The 26,747-nt window shown below is 42.0% G+C and overlaps 1 protein-coding gene across 1 annotated transcript in view; it reads right to left on the bottom strand.

Moving 5' to 3' along the window:
- mapk8b (mitogen-activated protein kinase 8b) overlaps positions 1-26,747 on the bottom strand; it is a 48,943-nt gene that overhangs the window by 19,204 nt on the left and 2,992 nt on the right. The window contains 5 exon segments of the mRNA XM_078163711.1: positions 1,363-1,528; positions 6,741-6,879; positions 13,036-13,094; positions 13,718-13,847; positions 16,787-16,962. Of these exon segments, the coding sequence (XP_078019837.1) occupies positions 1,363-1,528; positions 6,741-6,879; positions 13,036-13,094; positions 13,718-13,847; positions 16,787-16,908 (616 nt within the window). The 5' untranslated portion in view covers positions 16,909-16,962.

The following is a 26,747-nucleotide window of genomic DNA, read 5'->3' as shown; positions in this document are numbered from 1 at the left end:
ATAACAAGCTGAGCCTGTCAGTGGCAAAAGCTAGCAGTTTTAGTGGATGTACATTGACAGTGTTCTGTTGGACTCAAGATAACATTGCAGACTGTTTCGTAGCTGTCAACTGCTGCGCTCCTGCTCAACACTGGACCAAATTCAAAAATTGGTGTTCCCATTGTTCACTAAAGCACAAACACATGGGAAAATGCCGTCCAAGTTGATAAATACCAAAGATACCCTGGAGTTTTGCCATAATGGGAGCATTGTTGCTATGTGTCCACCTCATGATGCCAGTACCAGAGGCAACATGTGATTCCCTGGGTTCTTTTAATATCTAGAAATCAAAAATTTGCCAAATGGACTGTTATTCATCTGACTAAATACCTTAAAGTCCAACTATCTGCTAGGTTACTGGAGCCCCAGTCTCGTCTCTATCAAAGGAACAATTTAAAATTTTGGAAAATATGCTTGCTGGCTTTCTTGCCGAGAATTAAATGGAAAGGTTGATACCACTTACATGTCTGTATGCTGAATATATGACTAGAACCAAGAGACAGCTAGCCTAGCTTAGCATAAAAACTGGCAACAGGGATAAACGGCTAGCACGGCTCAGTCTAAATCATCTGCCCTCTAGCTCCACCAGGGCTCACTTATTCACATGTTATATTTCCTGGACTCAACCAGGACCTAGTCCGACACATAACCCCCGTAAAACTACAACTTTGTTTTTTCTGTTCTGAATATGAAACAAAATATAACGTGTTAATTTGTGAGCTTTAGAGGTGCTGGTAAGTGAAGTTCTTTACCCTTGGACTGAGCCTGGCTAGCCGTTTCCCCCTGCTAGCAGTCTATATGCTAACCTAAGCTAACTGCGGTACCAATCTTCCAAACCAACACAAGGCAAAAAGGCATATTTCTCAAAATGTTAGACCGTTCCATTAAGACTGTCTTGCAGAAACTGTGATATGTTCCAAGCAGGAGCACTGAGTGAAACTGCTGAAGCATGCACAAGTGCCTGTATTCATACTGGCGTTTTTAGCCAGGCTGTTCGGAGCTCAGGACAGGCAACCTCTTAATAAAACATCAAACGCATGCTAAAGCACTGCTGGGAACTGGAGTCCCCAGACAGGAAGTTTCACACAAAGCACCGATGCCCAACATGCCAACTTCCCCCCTGAGTGTGACCTTTACAGGAACAGGGAGTGTGTGTGTGGAAGTGTGTGTGTGTGTGTGTGTGTGTGTGTGTGTGTGTGTGTGTGTGTTTGGGAGGTGCTGTTGAAAACATCCCAGGGGGGAGGGCCATGCAGCAGGTCAGGCAGCAGCTTAAGAGCTCCTTATTGGCCAGTCGCTGTCAAGAAGCTGCTTTCCTCCACTCACCGTTGGCCTGGTAGCCCATGCCCAGGATGACCTCTGGGGCGCGGTAGTAGCGGGTGACCACGTAGGGCGTCATGAGGAGGCCGGTGGCGGCTGTCCTGGCCAGGCCAAAGTCCAGGATCTTCAGTGTGCAGTCAGACTTCACCACGATGTTGCTCGGCTTCAGGTCCTACACAGAAAAGACATCACTGAGAATTACAAGTCTGATTTAGATCAGAGGTCCAAGTCAACTGAAAAGCAGTGTTGCAGTCAGTTTCATCTTCAATTAGGGACATTCATTTCCACATTTGCCAAATGTACCAGTGTTTTTTAAAGTAAAAAATAACAAATACAACAAATATTTTTTGTGTGGGAACAAATCTAATAAATTCTATATATGGAAAACACTGTAGTTGGTGTATTTGGACACTGGGGCCTGTTTTCCTCTAGAGGACACTATCATTCATTCTTACAAAGTATGAAAAACAAAGAGATGATGTATCACAAAGGGTTTGTTTTGTTTGGTCCCACTTGTTTTTTCCATAATTTAACAGTTTTGGATTCAGTGTCTTCACATTAGGGCTGCATTATTTTCTGCACTGCTTCATGACGATAGCCTGACGCCGACAAGAAGAAACTCACTGAGCTTAAAGGAGCAATAAGCGAAATTCATCATTTCTAGATCGAAGGAATTAAAAAATTGCTATGTGAAGAACTAGGGGTGTAATTTCATCTGGAGTATAGTATGACCTCACACACCCTCTCTCTGTGTTGATCTCCAGCCCATTGTTTACAAGCCGATCAGGCTGCACGTTCATGTACGTTCATGTGAATAACCACCGGTTGGAGAACAGAGGTAGAGGGAGGAGTGGCTCATGACACACTTTGTTTTGCTCTATAGGCAGTGCACAACAGCGAACCTAGCGGTGAAACGATTTCGCTTACTGCCCCTTTAAGGGCAGGCAATATATCGATTACACTCTATAATTTATTATAACAGTAGTCTGTTACAGCAGTACTTTATTTAACTTTATTATAACAGTACTTTCATTCATTCATCTTTTAACCGCTTCAACCTCTTGAGGGTCTTGGGGGGGGCTGGAGCCTATCCCAGCTGACATTGGGCGAGAGGCAGGGTACACCCTGGACAGGTCGCCAGACTATCGCAGGGCTGACACATAGAGACAAACAACCACTCACACTCACATTCACACCTACGGACAATTTAGAGTTATCAATTAACCTAGTTTTTGGACTGTAGGAGGAAGCCGGCGTGCCCAGAGAGAACCCACGCTGACACGGGGAGAACAGGCAAACTCCGCACAGAAGGGCTCCCACACCCGGGATCGAACTGGCAACCCTCTTGCTGTGAGGCGACAGTGCTAACCACCACGCCACCTTTATTTAACTCTATTATAATAGCACTGTATTTAACTTTTTTACAGCAGTACTTTATTTAACTTTATGATAACAGTACTTTATTTAACTTTATTATAACAGTACTTTATTTAGCTCTATTATAACAGCACTGTATTTAACTTTTTACAGCAGTACTTTATTTAACTTTATGATAACAGTACTTTATTTAACTTTATTATAACAGTACTTTATCTAACTTTATTATAACAATATTTTGTTTAACTTTATCATTACAGCACTATAATTAACTTTATTATTAATAACAGTATTTCAACTTTATTATAAAAGTACTGTATTTGATTTTGTAACAGTAGTTTATTCAGTAGTTTAGTATTTTAGCAGTCAACAGCAGTTTAGAGGAAATTTCAAAATATCAAGGTTTATATCGTGTTTTGTGGTAACGCCCGAAAGTACTGCGATATTATTTATAGGCCATACTGCCCAGCCCTAATGATCTGTGACTCTGATTGTCTTGGACAGTCTCCTTCAAAGTGTATTAATTCCCCTGCTAAATAACAAAGAGCTTGTAAAATGGTTGACGTGCAGGAGGAAGTCTTTGTCGTCTTCTGAAAATAATCATGACGAACCAAACTGACATTGTTGTCATGTCATCAACAAGACTCAGCGCCTGTGGCTATAATTTTCTGGCGGCCATCTGCCAGCTGATTATTACAGTGTGATTTACAACAGATTGGATACTTCATCTGGAGTGTCATAGCAGTCACTGTTGTCTTTATTGTGATCACTTCCTAGTTTGGAAATGATACACAGACTGCTTTAACACCTGGCATCAAAGTGTCCAAAAATGTCCAGAGGGCAGCTCAGTAGCAAACAATACAGAACGAACTTCAGGAAATCCTTAATGCATTATAGGTAAGAAACAAAAAACCTTCTTGACAATGAGACATCAAGCAGCAGAACTTAAGCACAGTCGATAGCGCTCTACTGCCTTGATAGTTAGGAAAATGTATTCTAGAGGGAGTGCTTAGCAACTCTGAGCATCTTAAAAGGGACTGGAGAGCTCTCATCACTCTGTGAATGAGAACAAGAGAGCTGAATCTTTGGCGATCCATGACTCATATTGCATCTGTTCACCTTATGAAAGCTTTGCGTGCTGATGCGAGCGGTGGTGGGTAGCTCCGCCTGTGGCTCAATTAGTTCTGGCTGGCAGAGCAAGAGGAGCTCTGCTAATCTACTGCTTCGTCTTTCACTGAGGATGATTGACAGAGTGCTGTCAGAGTGTGTGTGTGTGTGTGTGTGTGTGTGTGTGTGTGTGTGCATACAAGAGGGATCCTTTGTATATGGCTGCTGGTGCTTCAGGGTGTGTGAGTGTGTCATTTGTGTCTGTTGTTTGAAAAGTAAACAAGAGCCTGAGTGCATACATGTGTGTGTTTTACTGCAACCTGTACATCAAAATCTGCTGCCTAACAACCTGTTTATGTTTGTCTGTTATCTGCTGCTAAAGTGTCAATAAATGAAAATGAAATGAGATTGTGCCAGCTTTCACATTTTCATGGATTTATACTTGTGCGGTGGTGTGTCTGTGTGACTCTGCAGTTACACCTCCAAAACACTAGTCATTGGCGGAGTTTCTGTGAACTAAACTGTAAAGTTTAGTTGATTCAAAACACACCCAAAAACACATAACCATGGCGTAATAGCTACCATTTCAAACACAAGCACACAAATCAGCTTCACTATAACTTGCAGCATTCACAGACAAAGCGCTTGTCTTTATCTGGACACATTTTCCTCACAAATACAACATGCTAATGTTTCAGCACAAGCCTATGGTATTTTACATTGTATAAATTAGCCTAGAGGCTAGGGGAATTTTCCTCTACTCATATGAAGCCAGGGACAACAGCAACACTTAACAAAGGTAATGTTACAAAATTCAGCTCCATTAAAGCTCACAAGGTTCACTGACAAAACAACTGTCTTTATACTAAACACATTTTCCAAGAGATATATAACATGCTAGTCTGAGTGGGCGGAAGTTCGCTGCATAGATCAGCCTCTCATTGGGCAGAACGAGCCACCCGCTGAAGTCCCACCCTACCACCTCCGGTTGTGTAGCAGTTTTCAACACGTCCTTTACTAACTTTTGCGGTGTTTGATCTTGCGGGGATGTAGCCATTTTTCTGCCGTGGTTCGCGTCCTGTAGGCGATATTTTTGTGGGCGTGTTACACCAAAACCTGTTTCCCCCCGGCAATATTTTTGCAAGCGCACTGTTGCTGTGGCACCACCCAGAACGATTGTTATTGGTTGAAAGAAATACAAGCAGCTGCGGCGTTTTTTTCTCCAATCTTAAAGTGAGAGTAGGCCCAGCCAGACCTTTCTTTTCTTGAGAAAGGTCTGGTGAGCGAGACTAATAACATGCTAACGTTATTGGCACATGCCTATGGCATTTTACATTGTACAAATTCGCCGTGCAGCTAGCGAACTTTTCCTCTTCTCATAAGAAACCAGGGACAACAGCAATGTTTAACATAGTTACAAAATTTGGTTCCAGTACAACTCACAAGGTTCACCGTCAAAACAACTGTTTTATACTACACACGTTTTCCAAACAAGTATAACATGCTAACATTATTAGCAAAAGCCTATGGCATTTTACATGGTATAAATTAGCCTAGCGACGAGCAGAGATATCCTTTTCTCATATGAAGGCAGGATAAATCCCTTGGTATAATCCCTGAAGGATAAATTACACACAAGTGATATGTGTAATGCTATTTTTGTGCAGGCTTTATTATCTACACAATTTATTGTTTCTTATATGTGACATAAAAGTAAATAAAAGGTTCGTTTCTGATGGTTTCAGCATAAAAAAATAAACAGGCTTCTGCGTCACCGCAACGTGTAGTTACATTTCTGGGGCGGTGCACGTCAGGCTACGAAGTAGGCTCTACGTCTATCCAGAGCCTATGCCATAGACACAGCATCGATTCAATGCAGGAGTAGAAATTCAGCCTTAGACAAAAAAATCATACTGTGCTTATGTCTGTATAGTAAATATGAAGCTACCACTGGCAGCCAGTTAGCTTAGCTTAGCATAAAGACTAGAGACAGTTAGCCAGGTTCTGTCAGGAATTTACAAAATCCGTCAACCAGGATTGAATCATCTATTAATACGTTATGGGCCCTGTTTTTTAAGGCAGCTCGATGACCGGCACAAGCAAGTACACTGATACATCTGCAACCTCTGACTGGGGAAGTGCCGCCCCAGAGTGCAGAGCCATTATGCTGCTCAGCATCATCCAAACAACAACATGATTTCCTGGAGAGGAGTGTTTCCATTTTGTAGCCGTGTTTATCATGCGTCACTGTGATTGGCACAGCTGTTTCAGAGCGATGAGGGCAGTGATGTGACTGGCTGAGTGTATATTTGTCAATAACCACACCTTCTGATCGATATTTACCTTCACCCAGCCCTTTAGCACTTGGAGCCACACAGTTCCTGAATCCTAGAGTTGTGTTGCTTTTGTGTGATTAAAATATGGCTCTAAATCTCTTTTGCTTAATCCATACAAAAACTGAAGTGTAAAAATGACATGTTGTGGTTTTGAGAGAGTTTTGGGCTTGACTATTTCTTGGCCGGGGGCAGGGACTTCCTGGAGCCTGGTTGTCACAATGAGTTTACAGAGACTCCAGAAAGTCTCTGCGCCCCGCCAAGTAAACAAATAAGTGTATTTCCCAAATGTTGAACTATTCCTTTAACTCTCAACTTTAAACTTGTAATAGCTTGATATATTATATGTGATTGGCATATGATGGCTTTTGCCATGTATAGTATTTTGCTGGCTAATAGCTGCCAACCAAATACCTCTGTATTTCGGATCCAGAGAGATCCGCAGCAGCTAAATCATAAAATGCTAATATCCAGCTGTAGATCAGTTTGAGCTTGCACATGTGTGCTTTCAGTTTAACATTTCGACAAACTGTTTCATGTGTAGACATGTATATTGGTGTGCCTCACCCTGTGTATGATGCCAGCAGCGTGCAGGTGTTTGATTCCACACAGCATCTGGTAGAGCAGGTAGGACAGCCTCTCGTGGTCCAGCTCCATCTGAATCACCTGGCAGAGGTTGGCATCCATCAGCTCCATCACCAGATACCTGCAGGGAAACCAGAGGGTAAAATAATCAGACGGACGGGCGGACATACATGTACACGGAGTCCTAGGTCACAGACAATTTTTCAACTTTTCCCCCTACCCTTGCATTTCCAAGTGCTATTATTGTGGTAGCAAAGTTAACTGGACCACTTTCCATTTTCCTCAGAGCCTAACAACTACCATTTTTTCCACAGTTACTTCAGTTGTTCCATGGTCTGCCATTTCTGCTGCTGTGATGCTCTTTGGAAACAGGGGATAGCTACTAATAGCAACAGGGGAAAACAAAAGTGCTATCTTCTTTATGTTTTGGTTGCGCTGTGGATGACCAAGTGACAATGCTTAAGTGCCAAAAACTGCAGTTCCTTAAAAGGCCACTTGAGACTGGCTACAAAAGCAAGTCAATCCCCACAGATACCCATGTTGAAATGCCCAAATTTACAACAAAACTTAACATGTTCACAGCCCGGTACCAAAAAAGGTTTTGGTGTCACTAATTGCTCCGTTAACAACTGTACGGGGATGATTTTCATATAACTCACCTACTTAAATGTTATTAAGGCTTAAAGTTATGCATAATAAAGGGAATGGCCGCACTGAGTGACAGGTGGATGTTTTATGTTGACAAGTCGCTGCCATGTCAAGAATGTTGGTTTGGTAACACAACCATGGAATAACCCCAGATTCACAGAATATAGTATCTGTAGCTATTGCTATTTCAATGTGTTTTAAGTTCATGAAAGTTAATTGTGCTAAAAGACCCTCTAAGGAGTCAGATGTTCAGTTTTGCTGGCAAGTACATTTTGTTCTTATGGTTATAAGCCTGTTTTTGGCTAGCAAAAATTAGCACTACCATTATCACAGTTAACCATAAAGGCACTGTGCTAACCAAGCTAACAGTCAGTGATGGGGTTAGCTTCACCCTCCCTTCCAAATATGGCCACTTCTGCTCCAAAATCCAAGACGAGGACAATCAAAATGCAACTCGAGGCTGCAAAATGGGAGTCCACAAACCGTCGCAGTGGCTACGTCCATTAACCTATTTTTATACAGTTTGTGGCTGAGGCGCTTCCTCCGTGCTGTAAATCCAGCCTTTACTTCCACAGGACATTGTACTTGGTGGCAGACTAAATTGAGGAAAGGCTTATAAGGAACCAATCTAAATGCCAATGATGTCATTATTCTATGGCCGTTACATTCTGCGAGCAATATTTACTTCATAAGTTAAAACATAAAACATCTTTTTTCACTTTTCATACATTTCATATATATGAAGCTTATTTTTATGAATTATGTGACAATGTGACACTACTCAAACACAAAAAAAATGTAATAACATAGGATTAAAAGTTTCTGGTGAGTTATTGAAAAATTTCCTGACTTATTAGTCTCCAGATAGCCCTGAACTTAAATGCCACGTAACTCTGCATAAGCAAGTTTAAAATCTACTCTTTGATCTCACCCACGCAGCACTTGTTTCCCATGGCATTTAGGAAGTGACAGTAATGGTTCTCCCTCTCAAAACAGTGATGATGTTATGTTGTCTGGCAGCTCTTACATCATCAGTCCCTACAATCCTAGTAGGGAGTAAGGAACTTCTGACAGATTTTTATACACAGAGAAACATCTTGGTGACAGAGCGTGCAGCTTTACTCTGTAAAAAGTAGGACTTCTGCTTGGATGATATTTGGATAAACTCCATGTTTTAATACAACATGTAGGAAACAGAAAAAGGGTATGGCACAGAATGTCTTTATTAGGGGTGGGAATTGATAGGATTTTATCGATATCAATGCCATTATCGATTCTGCTTATCGATCCGATTCTTTATCGATTCCCTTATCGATTCCTCCTGTGAATTAATGATATCACCTCCTGTTGTTTGTAACCCAAGACATCTGCTTTCAGAACGTTTTATTATGAACCTTAAAGCCATGGTCTAGCTTAGAAAGATTTGAAAAAAAAAAGCATCCCCAGCCTGAGTGTGTCAACACCACGCAGTTAGTGCAGCTAACTCAGGTGAGGCAGCTAACGCAGCTAGCCCAGCATATTATAACAACAAATAGCGTGCAAATCAACTCAAGTGCCCTCATCTTACCATCCTTGGTGTTCCCATGAAATCCGACAACGGGAGCGGGGATGCGCCGAAGCTCCATAGTGGGCTAACAGCTCCAGGGAGGCTAACAACAACAGCGCCCTGCCCGCCGTCCACCTGGAGCGAGGATGCGCCGAAGCTCCACAGTCGGCTAGCAGCTCCAGGGAGGCTAACAACAACAGCGCCCCGCCCACCGTCCACCTGGAGCGAGGATGCGCCGAAGCTCCAAACTAGGCTAGCAGCTCCAGGGAGGCTAACAACAACAGCGCCCCGCCCGCCGTCCACCTGGAGCGGGGATGCGCCGAAGCTCCACAGTGAGCTAGCAGCTCCAGGGAGGCTAACAACAACAGCGCCCCTCCCGCCGTCCACCTGGAGCGGGGATGCACCGAAGCTCCAAACTGGGCTAGCAGCTCCAGGGAAGCTAACAACAACAGCGCCCCTCCCGCCATCCACCTGGAGCGGGGATGCTCCGAAGCTCCACAGTGAGCTAGCAGCTCCAGGGAGGCTAACAACAACAGCGCCCCGCCCACCGTCCACCTGGAGCGAGGATGCGCCGAAGCTCCAAACTAGGCTAGCAGCTCCAGGGAGGCTAACAACAACAGCGCCGCGCCCACCGTCAACCAGGAGCGGGGATGCGCCGAAGCTCCAAACTAGGCTAGCAGCTCCAGGGAGGCTAACAACAACAGCACCCCGCCCGCCATCCACCTGGAGCGGGGATGCTCCGAAGCTCCACAGTGAGCTAGCAGCTCCAGGGTGGCTAACAACAACAGCGCCCCGCCCACCGTCCACCTGGAGCGAGGATGCGCCGAAGCTCCAAACTAGGCTAGCAGCTCCAGGGAGGCTAACAACAACAGCGCCCCGCCCGCCGTCCACCTGGAGCGGGGATGCTCCGAAGCTCCACAGTGAGCTAGCAGCTCCAGGGAGGCTAACAACAACAGCGCCCCTCCCGCCGTCCACCTGGAGCGGGGATGCACCGAAGCTCCAAACTGGGCTAGCAGCTCCAGGGAGGCTAACAACAACAGCGCCCCTCCCGCCGTCCACCTGGAGCGGGGATGCACTGAAGCTCCAAACTGGGCTAGCAGCTCCAGGGAGGCTAACAACAACAGCGCCCTGCCCGCCGTCCACCTGGAGCGGGGATGCTCCGAAGCTCCACAGTGAGCTAACAACAGCGTGAAGTGAAACTACGGCTTTGACCACTTCTGTCTCTCTGCCATTACGTCTTCTTTGTTGTTGAACGGGCTGCTGACTGACGAGCATAGATTCAGCGTAATGAAAAGAATCGATAAGGGAATCGTTAAGCATAAAGGCTAATGATGTCGATGAATTGGACCAGTTGGAACCGGTTCTTAACAGGAACCGGTTCTCGATTCCCATCCCTAGTTTTTATGCAGGTAAGTGTAAGCACACATGCACACATATGTATATGCTGATATCCATATTTCATATGATAGAAATGTGTATAATGCCCTGTCATGCACTCTGTAATACAAGCCTGCATTCAGGTACACAAACACTCAGCGCAATGGAGTGTTCTCCTCCATCCTCTAACTGTGTGTTCGCCCCGCAGCCCTCTGGCTATGATTTGTCCAGTTTCCTTTTTAGCTCCAATCAGGCAGACACAGCGCTGCAGACACACACACAAGCTCTCAGACACATAAGCGCGCGCGCACACACACACACACACACACACACACACACACACACACACACACAGAGCTTCAAGAGGATGGCATTAATCATGTTTGTTCCCATCATACTCCGCAAAATCATCACTTCCCCCACATCTCAGTTTAGTATTCCCCTCTCTGCGATTCCACAGCCAGTTTCCACTCACATGGGCGTCTTGTCAACTTCCAAACACATCGGGGACGCTGCCAAATATACCCCAGTTTTCATCTTATTAAAGGCAGTGTCCACCCAATGTGGAATTTATGAGGCTGGAGTTTACAAAGAAATAAAGCTTAGGGGACAGATTGTGGAAGTTGCACTCCACCAGAACCATTATTTGGAAGTTTGTATGTTGAAAAGTTGTGTCATGGACCCTTGATATCAAATATAGCCATTTTCAGTCTGTTGTGACTTAAAGGATATGTATGGTATGTAGGGCTGTACCCAAATATTCGGATATTCGAATATTCGTTTCTATGGGTAGGTATTCGTTAGGAAAATTTGGTATTCGATATTCGTTTTTGTAATTTATTTATTTACTTATTTTTACATATTTTTTTGGTGCTAAATGTAGTCTTTTTGTTGTTGGTAAATGTAGATTATCAATAAAAATCAAAACTTTGAAATTGCATTGTTAAAAATGTGAAAATAAAGTATAGCCTACCAACTGAGCTTGTGCACACGGCAGGCTTGAGCGCATCCGTCTGAGGCTGTGGATCAATGCCAAGTTTTACCACTTTATCACTATTCCCTCTAACTTGCAGCTGTTTTTTCATTATCTTTTGAATTTAATATGAATTATGGAACCGTTTTTGTCAACGTTTGTTTCCCCTGTTTTGTACAATAAATTATTGTTTAAAGTTTCAACAAGTTTCTTTTGGAGTGCGTGACACAAGTGTGTTTTGAAAACGACAGCGGACTGTCACCTGCTCAACGCATCAGTACCTTGACAGTAATAGATTATAGATTAATAGATTATAATAATAATGTCAAAATATCATTTACAGACCGATTTAACAGACGATCACTGCTGCCCGACCCGCAGGTCCATTTGTGGGTCCCACAGGTTACGGGTCGACCCGCGCATCACTACTCAGCTCAGTCTATAAAGGCTGTACACACAACAGTAAGGCTATAGACATTATATTCTGTTCAGGCCGGCAGAACCAGCAGCTCATGGACTCTACAGTGCACAGCACTGCTGATTAACCATTTTATTGCAGCACAGCAAACGAATATTTGAATATTCGAATGTTCGAATATTCGTTATAAATTCTGCCGAAGGTCCGAATGTTAAAAAATGGTATTTGGGACAGCCCTGATGGTATGTTTCAACCTGACCGTATTTTCCCATTGGAACAACATTTTCTGAAATTGGTCCAGCATTGGGTGAGAGGACTGTTGCCAGTAGCAGCAAAGCACAATGCAATGTAACCACTCAGGGCAAATGTGCACCACTGATTTTGTTCCACGTGCTTGTTTTGCCACTGACAGGCTCAGATTGTTATTCTTAGTGTTTGAAAACATTACAGAAAGGGTCACTACAGAGATAGACCTTTTTGTTCAAGAGTAAAATCCTTTCTGTTTAACCAGATTACAGCCACAAAACTCTAAGGCTAAACTCACCAGTCTCCATTTAAAAAAAACAGTTAATTAACGTAAAAGACACTTAATTTAAAGTTGACAGAAACAATACAAAACTCACAAAAATCATCTTGGTTTGTCTTTCCACTTTCTAACAATCACCAGCTGTGGTTTGATTTAAAAAATCAAAGTTCAGGGCTGTTTCTGGGTGAAGAAAAAGGATCTTATTCTTCAACAAAATATCTATCGCTGTAGGGATCCTTTCCATAATGTTGTTAGACACTTAGAATAATAATCTGAGCCTGTCAGTGGCAAAAACAAGACATATGGGTCATATGTTACCAGTGATTACACTGCAGCCTGTTTTGAGGCTGCCAGCTGCAGCACTGAACAATTTTTTTCAAGTGTAGTTCCCATTAGTCACTTGAGCACGAAAACAAAGGAAGATAAAGTCAGGGTTGAAAAAACTACTAAAGCTTCTCCTTAAGTCAGTGTTTACATTTACTTTACGATGACACATTTCCACCTGTTAATCAGATGACTGGATCTAGTTTGTAGAAAGTGCCTTCAACATTAAACATGTGCATGTTTTACAGTAATTACAGGGATTATAATTATATGTCTTCTGTAAATCACATCTCCCCGCACTGTGTGGTTATAGTGAGGTAGAATAACACACTAACCAGAGATCAAGCTGAGCTGCACAAGCCCCCAAAGTCAGAAAAGGCAATCTAAGCCCCCAGCATGCTACATCCTGTATTGATTTTACAAACACCCAGCAAGCAGATGTTATTTGGGCTCAGTTATACTCACACATCTTGGAATTCTTCCAGTGTCTTCTGTGGTGTGAATACATTTAAAAGGCCGATTATCTGTTGAAATAAAAAGCACAGTTATTAATCTGTGAGTGTGGAGGGGAGATGAAGGGTTGTAAATGAATGACATCACCATTATCAACTCTGCATCCCTGAACCACCAAGGAACAACTGAGAGGCTCCGACTGCAGCAGCCTGAGCTTTAATAATGAATAACAGGACATTCACTGATTCAAAACACTACATAGAACAGCAGTAGCAGGAAGGAGCGCTGTGGTAATCCACAAGATTCCTGTTTTCGAGATGACCTGTCAATCAACCAAGGTATTGTAATTTGAAATGCAGCCTGACACAGCATAATTTCAGGACACATGAGGACAAAAAAGATGTTCAAACTGATTTAGTTACATTTTCCAGATCTATCCTCAGGGCAAGCTTTGCTCCATCCAAGTGTCCGCTGTTCTATCGGAAATTCACTGCTCCCACATGCTTGTTCATCACATTGCATCTTGACTGATTTAAACTCTGAAACAACCTTTAAACCCAGATATAAGCCTGTCCCCACAGGAGACACACTTATACATAAGACAGAAAAGGTGTCACATCTCATCCCTAATATTAAATAGACATACAGAAAGATTAAAATAACATGCTCAAAAGAACGGAACTTAAGCTCTTACGTTCTTGTGGTTGACACATTTCATTAGCACCAGTTCCCTGTAGGCCCGTTTCGCATGAGTTTGATTCTGAAATGGCCGGCTCAGCTTCTTGATGGCAACGTTCCTCTCCAAGTTGTGGTCATACGCTGAACTGGAGTGAAAAATGAAAGCAAAAACTTGGTCAAAAATAATATGTCAAAAGAATTAAAAAAAACAAACTATGTTTTCTTTTAGTCGCATTTCTCTGAGGATGTTTCACACACACTGATACTTTAACCCCTTGGTTTGTTGGTAGCTGGTTCAACAAGACAAGGTTCAGGACAAGACCTGCTTCCATGCTTTTGAATAAGAATGACACATTTGCTAGAAAGCTAATGTGTGTTGTTTAAAGTTTGTGTGTTGTTTTAAGTTTGTGTGTTTCTTTATGTTTATTCTCAGGCTGCAGTCTGACACTGTCAGTAACTGTCACTGTCAGCCTGTGGTACTGCATAACAGTGATGGTTACTGCATAATAAAAACACATTTAAAAGCAGCATTAAAGTTGAGGCAAAGCAAAAATAAATGTGTTCTGAGTTTGTCATGCGACAGAAAAAATATTTTAAAACCACCCAACCAAATTTGCATGATTAAAAAAAAAAAAAAAATCAACATGTATTTAAAATTAGGATTCAAAATAAGCAGTTTGAAATTAATCAACTCAAGGCCAGTCTTACACATCCAATATGGCAGCGATGGTGACATACTGCAGCAACAGGATGAAGCAGTCTATGCTGAGTCTATCATGTGTGAGGAAATGGTTCAAAGTTATTAATAACTTACAGAAACAATGCATGCAATAGTCCACCTTCCACCTTCACTTTCCCTCTCTCTTTAACACACATGTCACGGCACTCGTCTCTGTCTGTCTCCACCCTAAGTCCTGACAATTGTGCTCGTATATTGCATTAAGTTAAGGGTATGTGTGTCGGGTCTGGATGGTTGATAAACACAAACTTTTGCAGACAGGCTCTCGGAAAATAGGTGATAGCTAGTTCGCAAACTGTAGGCTGTGGTAAGTACGTCTTGTAACTTGCTGTTGAACTGGGAAGAGTTGATCCCTTTCACATACACGTTTGATCTGCTGTTAATTCTAAAATATTTTTAGTAGCTTTAAAATGTTTGTTCAATTCTGTGGCTTTTAAGGCTCTACGCCCACTGAATGTGAAAGAACCAGTTGGACAGTGTGACAATAAAAAGCACTAGTAGCTAGAAATCTTTCTGCCTGTAGATCAGACTTTCCCATATTGTTTAAAGCCTTTACACACCGTGGGGCGTGACAAATAAATGACATGAAAATACAAAATGCTCACCTTTAAATATTTTGCCTCAAAACTATTCATATCGGCAGTGTTGCGGATTTGCAACAGTCGCAACATTTGTTCAATAAAAATTTCAAATAGATTTTCTCTGAATGACTTTGAGTTTTTTCTGGTAAACATTTACACAGTATTTATGTCTAGGACCTTTACTCTGAGAGCCAAGAATTGAGGGATTGGATGTGATATGTGCTGCTGTTGTCAAGGTTGAGTGTGCCATCTTGGTTTGGACTACCGAGCCTCCATGTATTTGTCTGTGGATGCTACTCAACATGATGTCATTGAGTTCTTTTTATCATTTTTTGGATCCTTTGTCATATAATAGAGAGTGCTGAGAAATATAATTGATCAACAGGTTCACCATTGTCATGACGTTGTGACGTGATGTCCTTTCAATGTAATTGGTTGTTGCCGTCCCTGGGTTAAAAAAAATATATTGATGTGCAATTTTAATGGCACAAAAAAATGCCCCTGGTGTGTTAAGGCCTTTACACTGACAATATACAGTATTAAATATGTCTGTCTGTATTAGAGCAGTGTAGGCAAATCAATGAGCAATACTGCTTTATGGCAATTTACAGTACTGTAGAGAATGTGCTATATATCGCAGTATAAAAACATTGTTAAAGATCTTTACTGAATGTTATCCACATTGCTAAGTCCTAGGGGGAACAAAAAATCAGAGACACCTTGCAACATTACAATGCTGTGGTATTTCACTGTATTTTACTGTACATGGGTTTTTAATTTTTCTGGTCACTCAGCATGTTTCTGTTTAGTAACACTGTTACAATAGAAAGCTGGTAAGTTCCCCTATGTGATGGAGCTGTGACAATGTGCGGACTCCACGACAAACATTTATATATCTTTTTAACAAAAATCTTGAGGATCCCTCACAGTTAGAGCTGACGTAAGAGAAGCATGTTGGATGTTGATATTTGACCAGCAATTCCTCACATAATGAAAAGCCTTGACTGATCCTCATGTGTATCACTTTCTGGGCATCCCCTACCTGGTATGAGGACCAGAGAAGATCGATGACAGCAAAGAACTTAAAGGAGCTCATCCTACTTTGCTCATGTTACAACAACTGGACCCGGATTATCTGGAACTTCCCCTTTTGGCCATTAATAAATAAAAATGATCGTCTAATCAATCCACTGGAATGATGAATATGTAAACAATGCCATCATGGCACAAGTGATACGATATCATTACATACAGAAGCTAATCCTCACATGGACTTGAGTGATCCTGGGGTTCAGATTCAAATTTATTTTAGCATCCACATTCCCTGTACTCCTCTCACTTCTATAGAAATCCCACACACAACACCACACTGCACTGTCAACAAATACTGCATTATGCATCAATTTCTGTGTTGTATGCAACTTATGCTGATATTGTAACGTCTGATCTCATCAACTTTCAAAGCCGACAGCTGGCAAAGTCTGAGCGCTGCATCAGTAGCTTTCATCAAATGTTCCCTCAACTGACAGTTCCTATATGGAATATTTACTTCTGCAGTTTCACCCCTTTCTGACTGATAAATAAAGATTGTTTTAGACATGTGAAACTTTTTTTTCAGGGCTTACAAACACATCTCACAGAGTTTGCCTAACTAGGAAAACACCAGCCACTAATAAAGACCATGAAGTGCAGTTTATTTTGTTGAAAGACTATTTCAAAGATCAAGACATCTTTTTAAATATTAGGATTTCTTCCTTTGACTCACCAGACAATTCCCTGTGCTCCGGATCCGATGGGTCTGAGGTTCTGGTAGCGCTTTAAAACCATAAAAGTTGAATCGCCCACATCTATACTGTAGTACTCCTTTTCACGCTTGTTCCGGTTCATGGTGAAGCCTTGGACGAACGCTATGACTGGGCATTCAAGTGGAGCTCGCAAGACCTGCAGTGCGTAAAGAGAAAGAGAGGTTGTCATTTTTTCAGCACTTTCCAACATCTGATTTCACACTTTTCTTCAAGCTGCCAAAACATCCACACAAAACTAAACAGGGATTTCCAAAACACTGATAAGGCATTATTTATATACTGTATGCTTTCCAATTGGTAAAAATGTGACTTTGTCAATTTTGTCAGAAAATGCAGGTGAACCACTATTCTTGTCAGCGTGGGATAATATCATTCATTTTCGATAACAAGTATTTTATAAGGGTAAATTTGGAGTGAATCATGATTGAATTTTGTAACAAATGTCTCTAATTGTGGCAGTGTCAAACTCTGTCCATCACTCCAGCATGAGTGCCGAAAACTGCACTTCCTCAAATGGCCACTTGAGGCTGGCGAGTCAATCCCCAAAGGTTGACTGTTAAAATGCCCAATTTAACAGGAGAAATAAACATGTTTACAGCCTGGGATGAAAAACAGATTTGGTCTCTAGAGTAGGGATGTCCCGATCCAGCTTTTTCACTTCCGATCCGATACCGATATTACAGCCTTGAGTTTTGGCCGATACCGATCCGATCCAAGCGCGTATTATACATATTCACTTATTTTGTTGTCAGTCATGTTAGAAAAGGTTTGATCAAGCAATATTACTCTAACAAGAACAACTACTTAATCAGGTTAGTTAGAATGATCCACAACAGTTAGTATGAGAAACTGACCTGTTTATTGTTAACAGGGTTAAATAAACAAACTTTAAACTTGAACATTAACATTAAATAAAAAAAAATAGCTGGTTTGCTTTGGCTGCTTTGGCCCCTTAATAAATAGAAAATAAATCAACGCAAGAAATCTTTAAAATGTCTAACACTGAAATTAAAATAGCAGCAAGACTCCACACACTTGTGCTTTGCCCCCCTAATAAATAAAAAAAAAGATTAACACCACAAGACATTGTTGGCATTTAATAAACAATGCAGCCTTTCCTTTTCAGTTATTTTAGTAGTGTCAGTGCCAGCCTGGTGCACAGGCACACAATATTGTACAACTGTTTAAACAAGAAATAGTCCATCCATGGCTCCAATTTCACTAATTGTGCCCAAAACAATGCCATCAGTGCTCTTTACTTAAACAGTAAAAGTGTAAACCAAATAAAAATATCACTCTCAAAAAAACAGAGCAGAAAACAAATAGTCAGTTAACTAAATTGACCGCTACTCTTCCTACCCTTCCCTCCGTGTGTGTCTGCCGTCTGCATGCTGGCCTGGTGGATTGATAGCAAGAGCTGGAGCAGATCACTGGAATGGACTGCTTGAATCGCGGAGCGCTGGGCTGGCCGTAAAACCTGGAGCGGACTTGGATCGGCATTTTTCCATGCAGTCCGATCCGATGCCGATGCACGTTTTTTGCTAATATCAGCGGCCGATGCCGATCTGAATATCGGATCGGGACATCCCTACTCTATAGCTGATTTCCCCATTTATGACAGCGGTCAGGGGGTGAATTTTTATTTAACTCGCCTGTTTAAATGTTATCAAAGCTTAAAGCTACGCATAATTGAGGATGAGGCTGCTTTGAGTCACAGATGGGTGCCGTCCGTTGACAAGTTGCTACCATGGTGACAACATTGGTTTGGCAAAGTAACCATGGCGTAGCACCAGATTCAGAGTGTAAGCATAGCTGTAGCTGTCACTATTTCAGTTCATTAAAGTTAACTGGAACATTTTGCTCACCTAAAAAAATCTTGTTCAGCTTTTGGTTGTAACTTAAAGACCCTCTAAGGGTTTCCCTGTAAGCACATTTTGTTTTAATGGTTCCACTGGTGAAAATTAGCATTACAATTAGCATTATCACAAGCCTCATCATCACCATCATGGTATCAAAAGAGGCATGACGGATGTGATATGTAACACAACGTCAGCCTCTAGTTAAACATATAACATAAGCATCAGCAGCACTTTCTAAACAACAACTATGGCAGTAACGATTATTTACTGTTCCTGCTATATGGCAGCTGATCTCGTCCTCTGTTTGGACGGTAAGGAGCTCCTGGACCTCACTGTTTTCCACAGTGGATCGCACGCATAGCACGTCATCAAAACGTCATACCCATGCCACTCATGATCCCGTCCTGCCGACTGTCCCATTATACGGACATTGCTTCGGCGCTGTTACAACCTCTGATGCTGGCTTAAAGGTGAGACAACTCTGTTGCTGTTGTACCTTTTATACAGGACAACGAGGCGGCATAATGGCATCAAATTTACGTCTTGAAGAGGCAGTGTAAAAGGGGCTACAGTTAACCATAGCTGTATTGTAAATGTACCATGATAACCAGGCTAGCAGCTAGTGAAAAGGGCTAGCTCCACCCTCTCATCCAAATAAGGTCACATTTCTGGCTACAAAAAGCCAAGATGGGAACAGCCAAAATGCCAAACTCTAGGCCTCAAAAATGACACACAAACACAAACCAATAGGTGACTTTACAGTGGCCATTATTAGTCTATGCTCCAGTATCTAAGCCAGTAAAACAACAGCCAATGACACTTTAAGGAGCTTCTCCTACTGTAGATGCATCCATCAAACCCCCCCACACTGCAGGCAGTCTGGCTTAGAAACAGCTTATTACCTTGCCACTTCACTCAGTTAATTCAATTAAACACTCCTGGGGTTGGTATTATGTGGAGACCTCATGTAATTAATGTGAACACCCTTATCTGCAGTTCTCAAATGCAAACAAGTTATATTTATTCAATAAAGAATTGTCAAGTCTCCAGTAGCAATCAACCCCACTGAAGAGCAGATATGCTGCTCATGTGTGCAGTGGTACAGTATAAATCTCCTCTTACTGCCGCTTCATCAGCTATAATGACTACTATATAAAACCCAAAGGTCTGTGCGATGGAGTGATGATCCAGGCAGAGAGACACAGAGGAAGCTGGGTTTCATGCTGCGTCTGAAGACGACAAATCATTAGTGGAATTTGGGACATTGTGCTGAGGGGGTCGGCGTTGTGATGATAGCTGTAAGTTCCACAGACCATGACCCGACCTCTGGGTTTCTCTGACTACCACTAACCCACCCCTCTTCCTTTCAGTATCTGTTAGCTGACGAGGTTTGCCTTCTTCTTTCTCTCCTCTCCTCTACAATCATCTTCCTACTCGGGTACCCAGCTCTTGAAACGTTCTCTCATTTCCTCCATTTTGCTTTCTCTTATATTTGCAGGGCTGAAGTCATGACCACCTTGACTGCATCCGACTAAATTCAGAGACCAGGTTCGGACTATATCTGACCAGAGGAAGGTAGAAACCAAGTCAAGACCCAGACTAAATCAATTAAAAACCCTGTTCAAAGATCAATGAACAGATCAGTTGCTTGCGCTGTTCTGACACGCACTTGTTGGTGAGAAGTCTCACTATTGAAGGTTTTTAGATACACTGGAAGTCAAATCAAATCCCAAAAGTCTCTAAAATAAAGACCAATACACCAGGAACGATATCTTTACATTGAACTCAAACGCTACTCGTCTTCCCCTGTGCCTCCTCCCTTATACTTGTGTTTAATCCCTTCTGTTTCTTCCTATCTTTGTCTCCTCTCCTTTCTCCTGCCTCTTGCAACACAATCTTCCCTCTCCTGCTGGAGAACCTTGTCGACAGTCTGCAGCTAAGCCACGCTGTGCAGATGCACAGGGATAAATCAAAGGTTCACGAAAGAGCCTGAGCTCAGTTATTTTATCTTACAGCAAGAGACATACTGCTAAATGTTTGGAAAAAAAACAACAACATATACTTGAGCAAACACTCACACTTGCAGGTATAGAAGCACAAACATATCATGACACTTCAATAAAATGAAAAACTTACTAAACAAATTCATTTAAAGAAGCATTTCACTGCTGGAGAGCTGGTCTTTTCATAACACAAGGCCATCTATGCAGTAGAAAGATGTAAATACTTCTAAACTGGTGCTACACGACTGGAGAAAACAGCAAAGAGGCTGTGACATTTGTTCTTGCTCATTAAGATAGAAAGCCTACAACTATCACAATGCACTGCACCACACTGGATCATAAAAAGCTCCTGCAGGTGGGTAACGTCACACAAGCTTGGCCACTTTGACACAGGAAACAATACAGCTGCCAGCTGGTAACAAACAATTTTGAATGACAGTTAAACAGTAAGTTAAAATATGTTTCTGAAAAAGTTTAAGGTGAGAAATTAGCAATGAACGCAGTAACAGAATCTTGGTTCATATTAGGGATGTGACAGTTAAACTAGGGGTGGGGGAAAAAAATCGATTTTTAGATGCATCGAGATTCTGACTTGAACAATGCGAGCATCGATTTGGAAAACTCATAATCGACTTTAATTTTATTTTTATATTTATTTTTAAAATTACCGTAACTCCTCGACCATTCGTGCTACTGACGTAATTCCAACGGATTCTGAAAGCTGAGAAGCAGAGCTTTCCAGTGATATACGATATACATGGTATACGGTAAAGACGTCATTTTCTGTGGAGGAGGGGAGGGAAGTGAGCACAACAGGAGGAGAGTGACAGCTGACAAGGAGAGTGCAGGTTTGAGTGATTTAGCAGTGTTTTGGTGAGTTTTAGTGGAGTTTTGGTGGTGTTTTCTTTGTAAATAATATTTAGTGTTGTAAATAATAGTATTTGTGGTTTTTTGAGAACTTTTGTGTTTTTTATGCTGTGTTTTTGAGTGTTTTTTGCCGTGTTTTCGTTGTGTTTTCACCATAGTTCGTAGTTTTGCCACCGTTCGTCTTTTTTTTTAGTAGTTTTTTAATAGTTTGTGTTTTTATAGTTCATATATAGTTATAGTCAGTTATAGTTTTGTAAATACTGGAGGAGAAATGTCGAGGAGGTCAACGAGGGACAGGAGAGTCCCGTTGATGGACCGGTGGAGTGTAGTCATCTCAACCACAGTAAGTAATATAGTTTGTATGCACTGGATATGTATTCCCAGCTTTATTACAATATTGTTTTTCAATATCTAGTGTAAATTTTCTTATTGGCTTATTTCAGAATTGAGAATCGTTTTATAATCGAAATCGTTGCCCTCGGACTTGAATCGAATCGAATCATGAGGTGCCTAGAGATTCCCACCCCTACAGTTAGCTGTTGATCAGTTGACTACCAAGTATATTGTTGAGCAGTTACATGTCGATCTGTAGGTTAATTTTGCTACTCTTCTATTTACTGCACTGTTCACCACCCAGGACTGGTAGGAGCTAGCTAGCTATCAGCTGTCCTCATTTAACGATAACTGCTAGTAACGCCATCCCAACCCAACAGCATTGCTGTAGAAACATTGTTCTCATGCTCAGTCTCCCCCTAGATTGCCCTTGTAAGCGGCTTTATTATAAGCCTCAAAACTTCTTTAGCATTGGTATCACTGTAAGCTCTGTTGGCACTGTTAGCAGTGTCAGCACTGCATAGTTAGCACAGTTAACGATGCTAAAGGAGTTCTGCGGCTTAAAATGGCGCTTACTCTGGAGGGAGAATGTAGACGGGGGGGGGGGCACAATGTTTCTGCAGCATCGCGTCCCACCACCGGAACAATGATGTCACTGCTAGCTAGTTAACATTAGCTTCTGGCCAGCAGGGATCAGAGGGTTAGCAGTGGGCACTATGTTTCCACACAATAACGCAGCTAGCTGTCTGTCTGTCTGTCTGTCAGCAAAGCCAACAGAAAATAAAAGGGAAGACAATTTACTTCACAAAACATTAAAGTTTCTCCACCTAAATGGATAGCGCTTTGAAATGCAACGCTAAAGCTTACTGGGGCAATGGACTGCCAGAATAGGGAAGGCCACTTGTATTTAAAAAATTAACAGGTTAGTTACTGTTGAGTGTCAGCCTGTTGAAAGCAAAAATACTCAAAACTGTCATCCATAGTTGATATTCTATTGGCACTCTCTAGTTCTACAGTTTCATCTTAGTTTTTTCAGACTCCGTTTTTACACTACAGGAAACAGTATGGCTCTCACTTCCTGTTCACAAACTCTCATATTACAGCCAAACATTACACTAAAATATGTTTCTGCAGGCATTTTAGGTGATTGGTTTGTATGGGCTGATACAATGTAGGTTTGAAAATGGGCAATGTATCCCTTTAAACACACCCTAACCCAACCAGTCATGTTCTGAGGTGCTTCACCTGACCCATATCCAACATTAACCCCAATCAGTTATCTCAGCTGCACCTAACCAGAACCCTACCTAAACCCAAACCCCACCTGTGGAGAGAAACACCATTCTAAGGGGGACGTGGCTTTCACCCAAGTTGATTTTGGAAAACAAACTGGCACATGTAGCTCAGGCCAACTTAATCATCTTATTATTAAGATTATTTTTTAGACATTTCTGCTTAATCGACAGTAAGAGAGACAGACAGGGGAGGCAGAGAAGATGCCACGCAGCAAAGTGCCCAGCCATGACTCGAACCCATGCTGCTGTTCTAAAGACTCATCCTCAACGGTATGCACTTTACCCGGTGACCTACCGGGGTGCGCGTAAGCAAATGTGACATGACGGCTCTGTGCGGCATGTAACAAAATACCACATGTACAAACAAGATCGTAAATAATACAGACTAATGAAAAGATATTTTACACAGCCTGTCATGGCTGCATCCAAAACGAAAAGGCTCTTCAGTGACTTTGCAAAGACTGACAAGCTGTAAAAAGATGAAATAACAGTTTCAAGTATCTCCACCATCTGCTGTTTGATTATCACCTGATAGAGAGTCAACACCTTACCTACCACCTCACATGCTGCCTGCACGCCTTTTATCCTGTTGTCCCTGGCTGCTATTTGAAAAATGGCGAGCCGTGTCATTAGTAAACTGAATAGTTTGATGTGTGTCATGCAGGCGACTAGAAAGAAATTGCAAGGAAATGTTTGAGTCTCACTGTGTTCAGCTTTTGTACCTCCTGAGCAGTCCGGCTCACAGGATGTGATACTGTGGGTATAACGTCATTGGACACCTGTTTCAGTTTTAAAAATCCCCATTGCTACATGAAACTAGTCTTGCATAGCCAAACATATCTCAACACTTTGTTACACCGCTGTGCGTGAAACAACAACCTCTGAGCTAGAAACCCCTGCGATAAAAAGTAATTTTATGTTTTACGCCACATTTTCTTCAGCAGGGATTTAGCCGTTTTAATGCCAGGGCTCACCTCCCCACGAGTAAATGTTCCACCGAAGCAAGTTCTCTTCTGACACTGATTTGCAAAGGTACTTTTGCTGCATCCTGGGTTTAGTGCCACCCAAGATAACTGTGATTGGTTTAAAGAAATACAAACAACCCAGAGCGTATTTTTTTCCCCTAAGTGCGGAATTTGATGGGTTGAGCCAGACCTTTCTCGAGCTCCGGCACAGCGCGAGATAGGTCTGGCTATGCGAGGCTAGCTCCTAAGTAAGAATGTGAGCCACAGGATGTTTCAAACCACCACTAGGGGTCACCGAAGTAAGGAATTTTCTTCAGTAGGCTAAATGCAGAGCGCAACAATGGATCTTTTTAAGCTTAATTTAGACCTAACAAAACAAAATCTGTTCATGTGTTTACTTCCCAACTGTAGCAAAGCTGCAAGAATATATTTACATGAATATGACTGCTATAACAACCCTGATATATCATGATCTCTCATCCCTATATTTCCATGTTATTCAGTCTGATGTTGCATATCATCCAATCTTTACACTGATCCACCCAGCAGCAAAAAATGTCAGCTTCATTTGCCAGTGGTATCTGGATGCAAAGGGACCAGAAATAATATGTAAGCAACTTCTATAGTGCTTTTCAGAAAATGTCATTCGGTAAATCAAATATAAGCCGCAGAGGAGAGAGAGTATGTACTCACATCATGTTCTACAAGGCCTATTTAAACACTGCAGAATATGTCTGAGCTGCTGTTAGTCTTCAGCGTGTGGCGTGACATGATTTTCTCTCCCGTTTTGAAAAACGGAGCAGCACATATCAGGGTGACTGTGAGAAAGGAGGATCTGTGGCTGCATGTGGAAACGGGGCTGAGAGATATGACAGTGTGTGTCAGGCTGTCAACCCAATTCAACTGTTAGGCCTAGTAGGCTGAGAATCGCATGTGTGTGTGTGTGCCCCTCCCATCACACACTTACACAGCCAGGGCTGCACGCCATAAAGAATGAATGAATGAAATATGTTAGCTCAGTAAATAAGTGGGTTCTGCGTCTTTACACAGAGATACAACAAAGCAAAAGACAAACCAATAAGTCGTTTCATCTATCTGGCCACATGACACCTTCAAAGGTCAAAGTTCATTCAGATCTCTTGATAATCCTTATCAAAATCACACTGAGGCATCAAAGTTGCAGCTTTATCACAGCTCTCCCACCAACCACTGCTGACACAGTTGTCGCCTTCCATTGTAAATCACTGACTGTGACAAAATAATATCTGTGACAACCAGACAGAAAAGAACAGATAACTGTGTCAGAAAGTGTCAGATATGGCTTCTGTGGAAGTGAACACACATTCATCTTGACAATCCTGCCCAGATTTACACTGGTCTCTCTCCTCACCGCTGTCCATCACACTGTCTCTCCTGGGAGTCAACCTGCCTCTCATCTGCTATCACGGGTCCGCTCCTGTTCACTCCGAACGCAGCGACTTCACTGTCCAGATTCTTTTATCAATGTGGTTGGAGTTATGTGGGTCCACCTGCAATTTGGGAGATAGATTGTATCTTTGAATCACTCACATTCAGTCGAAGTAATGGCTGCTGATAAGAGCTCATAAGGGCACAGTCTGTGTCGAACATTGCTACCAATAAAGGCACTATGCCACATTTCTGACTGTCTGGAGGGACAATTTGAGGGTGTTTACGCTCAAACTCCCTGCAGTTTGAACCCTATTTTAGGTAATGTGCTAATCACAAAAGACGACACAACAATGAGGAATATTTTACGCAACCAAATTGCCCCCATCTAAACAAAAAAAATAAACAAGCAAAAGAAAACAAGATAAACTGAAAGACAAAAACTCGGAACAAAATTCAACATTCGGACATGCAGTCAGCTGTTGTGTGAGGGTCTGAAATATGACCACTAGAGGGGAGTCACTCATGCCAGGGAATTTGGGCTCAACATAGGTGATCTGCTGTCAGGTGAAAAAAGCATCTCTCCTGCTCTGCAACAATCAAAGACATGCTAAAAATTACATTTTTCTGTCTTGTACATTAAAGAATGCAATCCTTTCAATTATAGTTGGACTATATGAAAGCTGATCACTACAGAAAACGTCCTTGATAAGAAATTTGATATTTAAATATACTGTTGATAAGTTACATTAGTTGACAACGTATTAACAACCAAGCTCATCACAGAAATTAATTTATGTGAGGTAACAGCACATCAGTGGTAGGGTAACACCAACCTGCTACCACTAGGGGTTGAAATACGAAGCCGACTCAGAAGTGCCAAAAACTGCAGTTCTTCGAATGGCCACCAGAGGCTGGCTCCACGAGCAAAGCTATTAAGGCATTAGTCAAGTTATGCATAATCAAGAGCGTGGACACTTTCAGTGGCAGGTGGATGCCGTGTGCTGGCAAGTCACCACCTGGCGACAACACTGATTAGGCAACGTAACCATGGCGTAACCCCTGATTAGGCATAGCCGTCGCTATTTCAGTGTGTTTTAACTTCATGAAAGTTAATTAATAACATTCTGATCACCTAAAAATGTATCATTCAGTGTTTAGTTGTAAATAAAAGACATTCTTAGGAGTCACA

Source organism: Epinephelus lanceolatus, chromosome 21, assembly GCF_041903045.1.
Source record: "Epinephelus lanceolatus isolate andai-2023 chromosome 21, ASM4190304v1, whole genome shotgun sequence".
Lineage (NCBI taxonomy): Eukaryota > Metazoa > Chordata > Actinopteri > Perciformes > Serranidae > Epinephelus > Epinephelus lanceolatus.
Note: the sequence above shows the minus strand (reverse complement) of the source record. Positions and strands in the feature narration are given on the sequence as shown.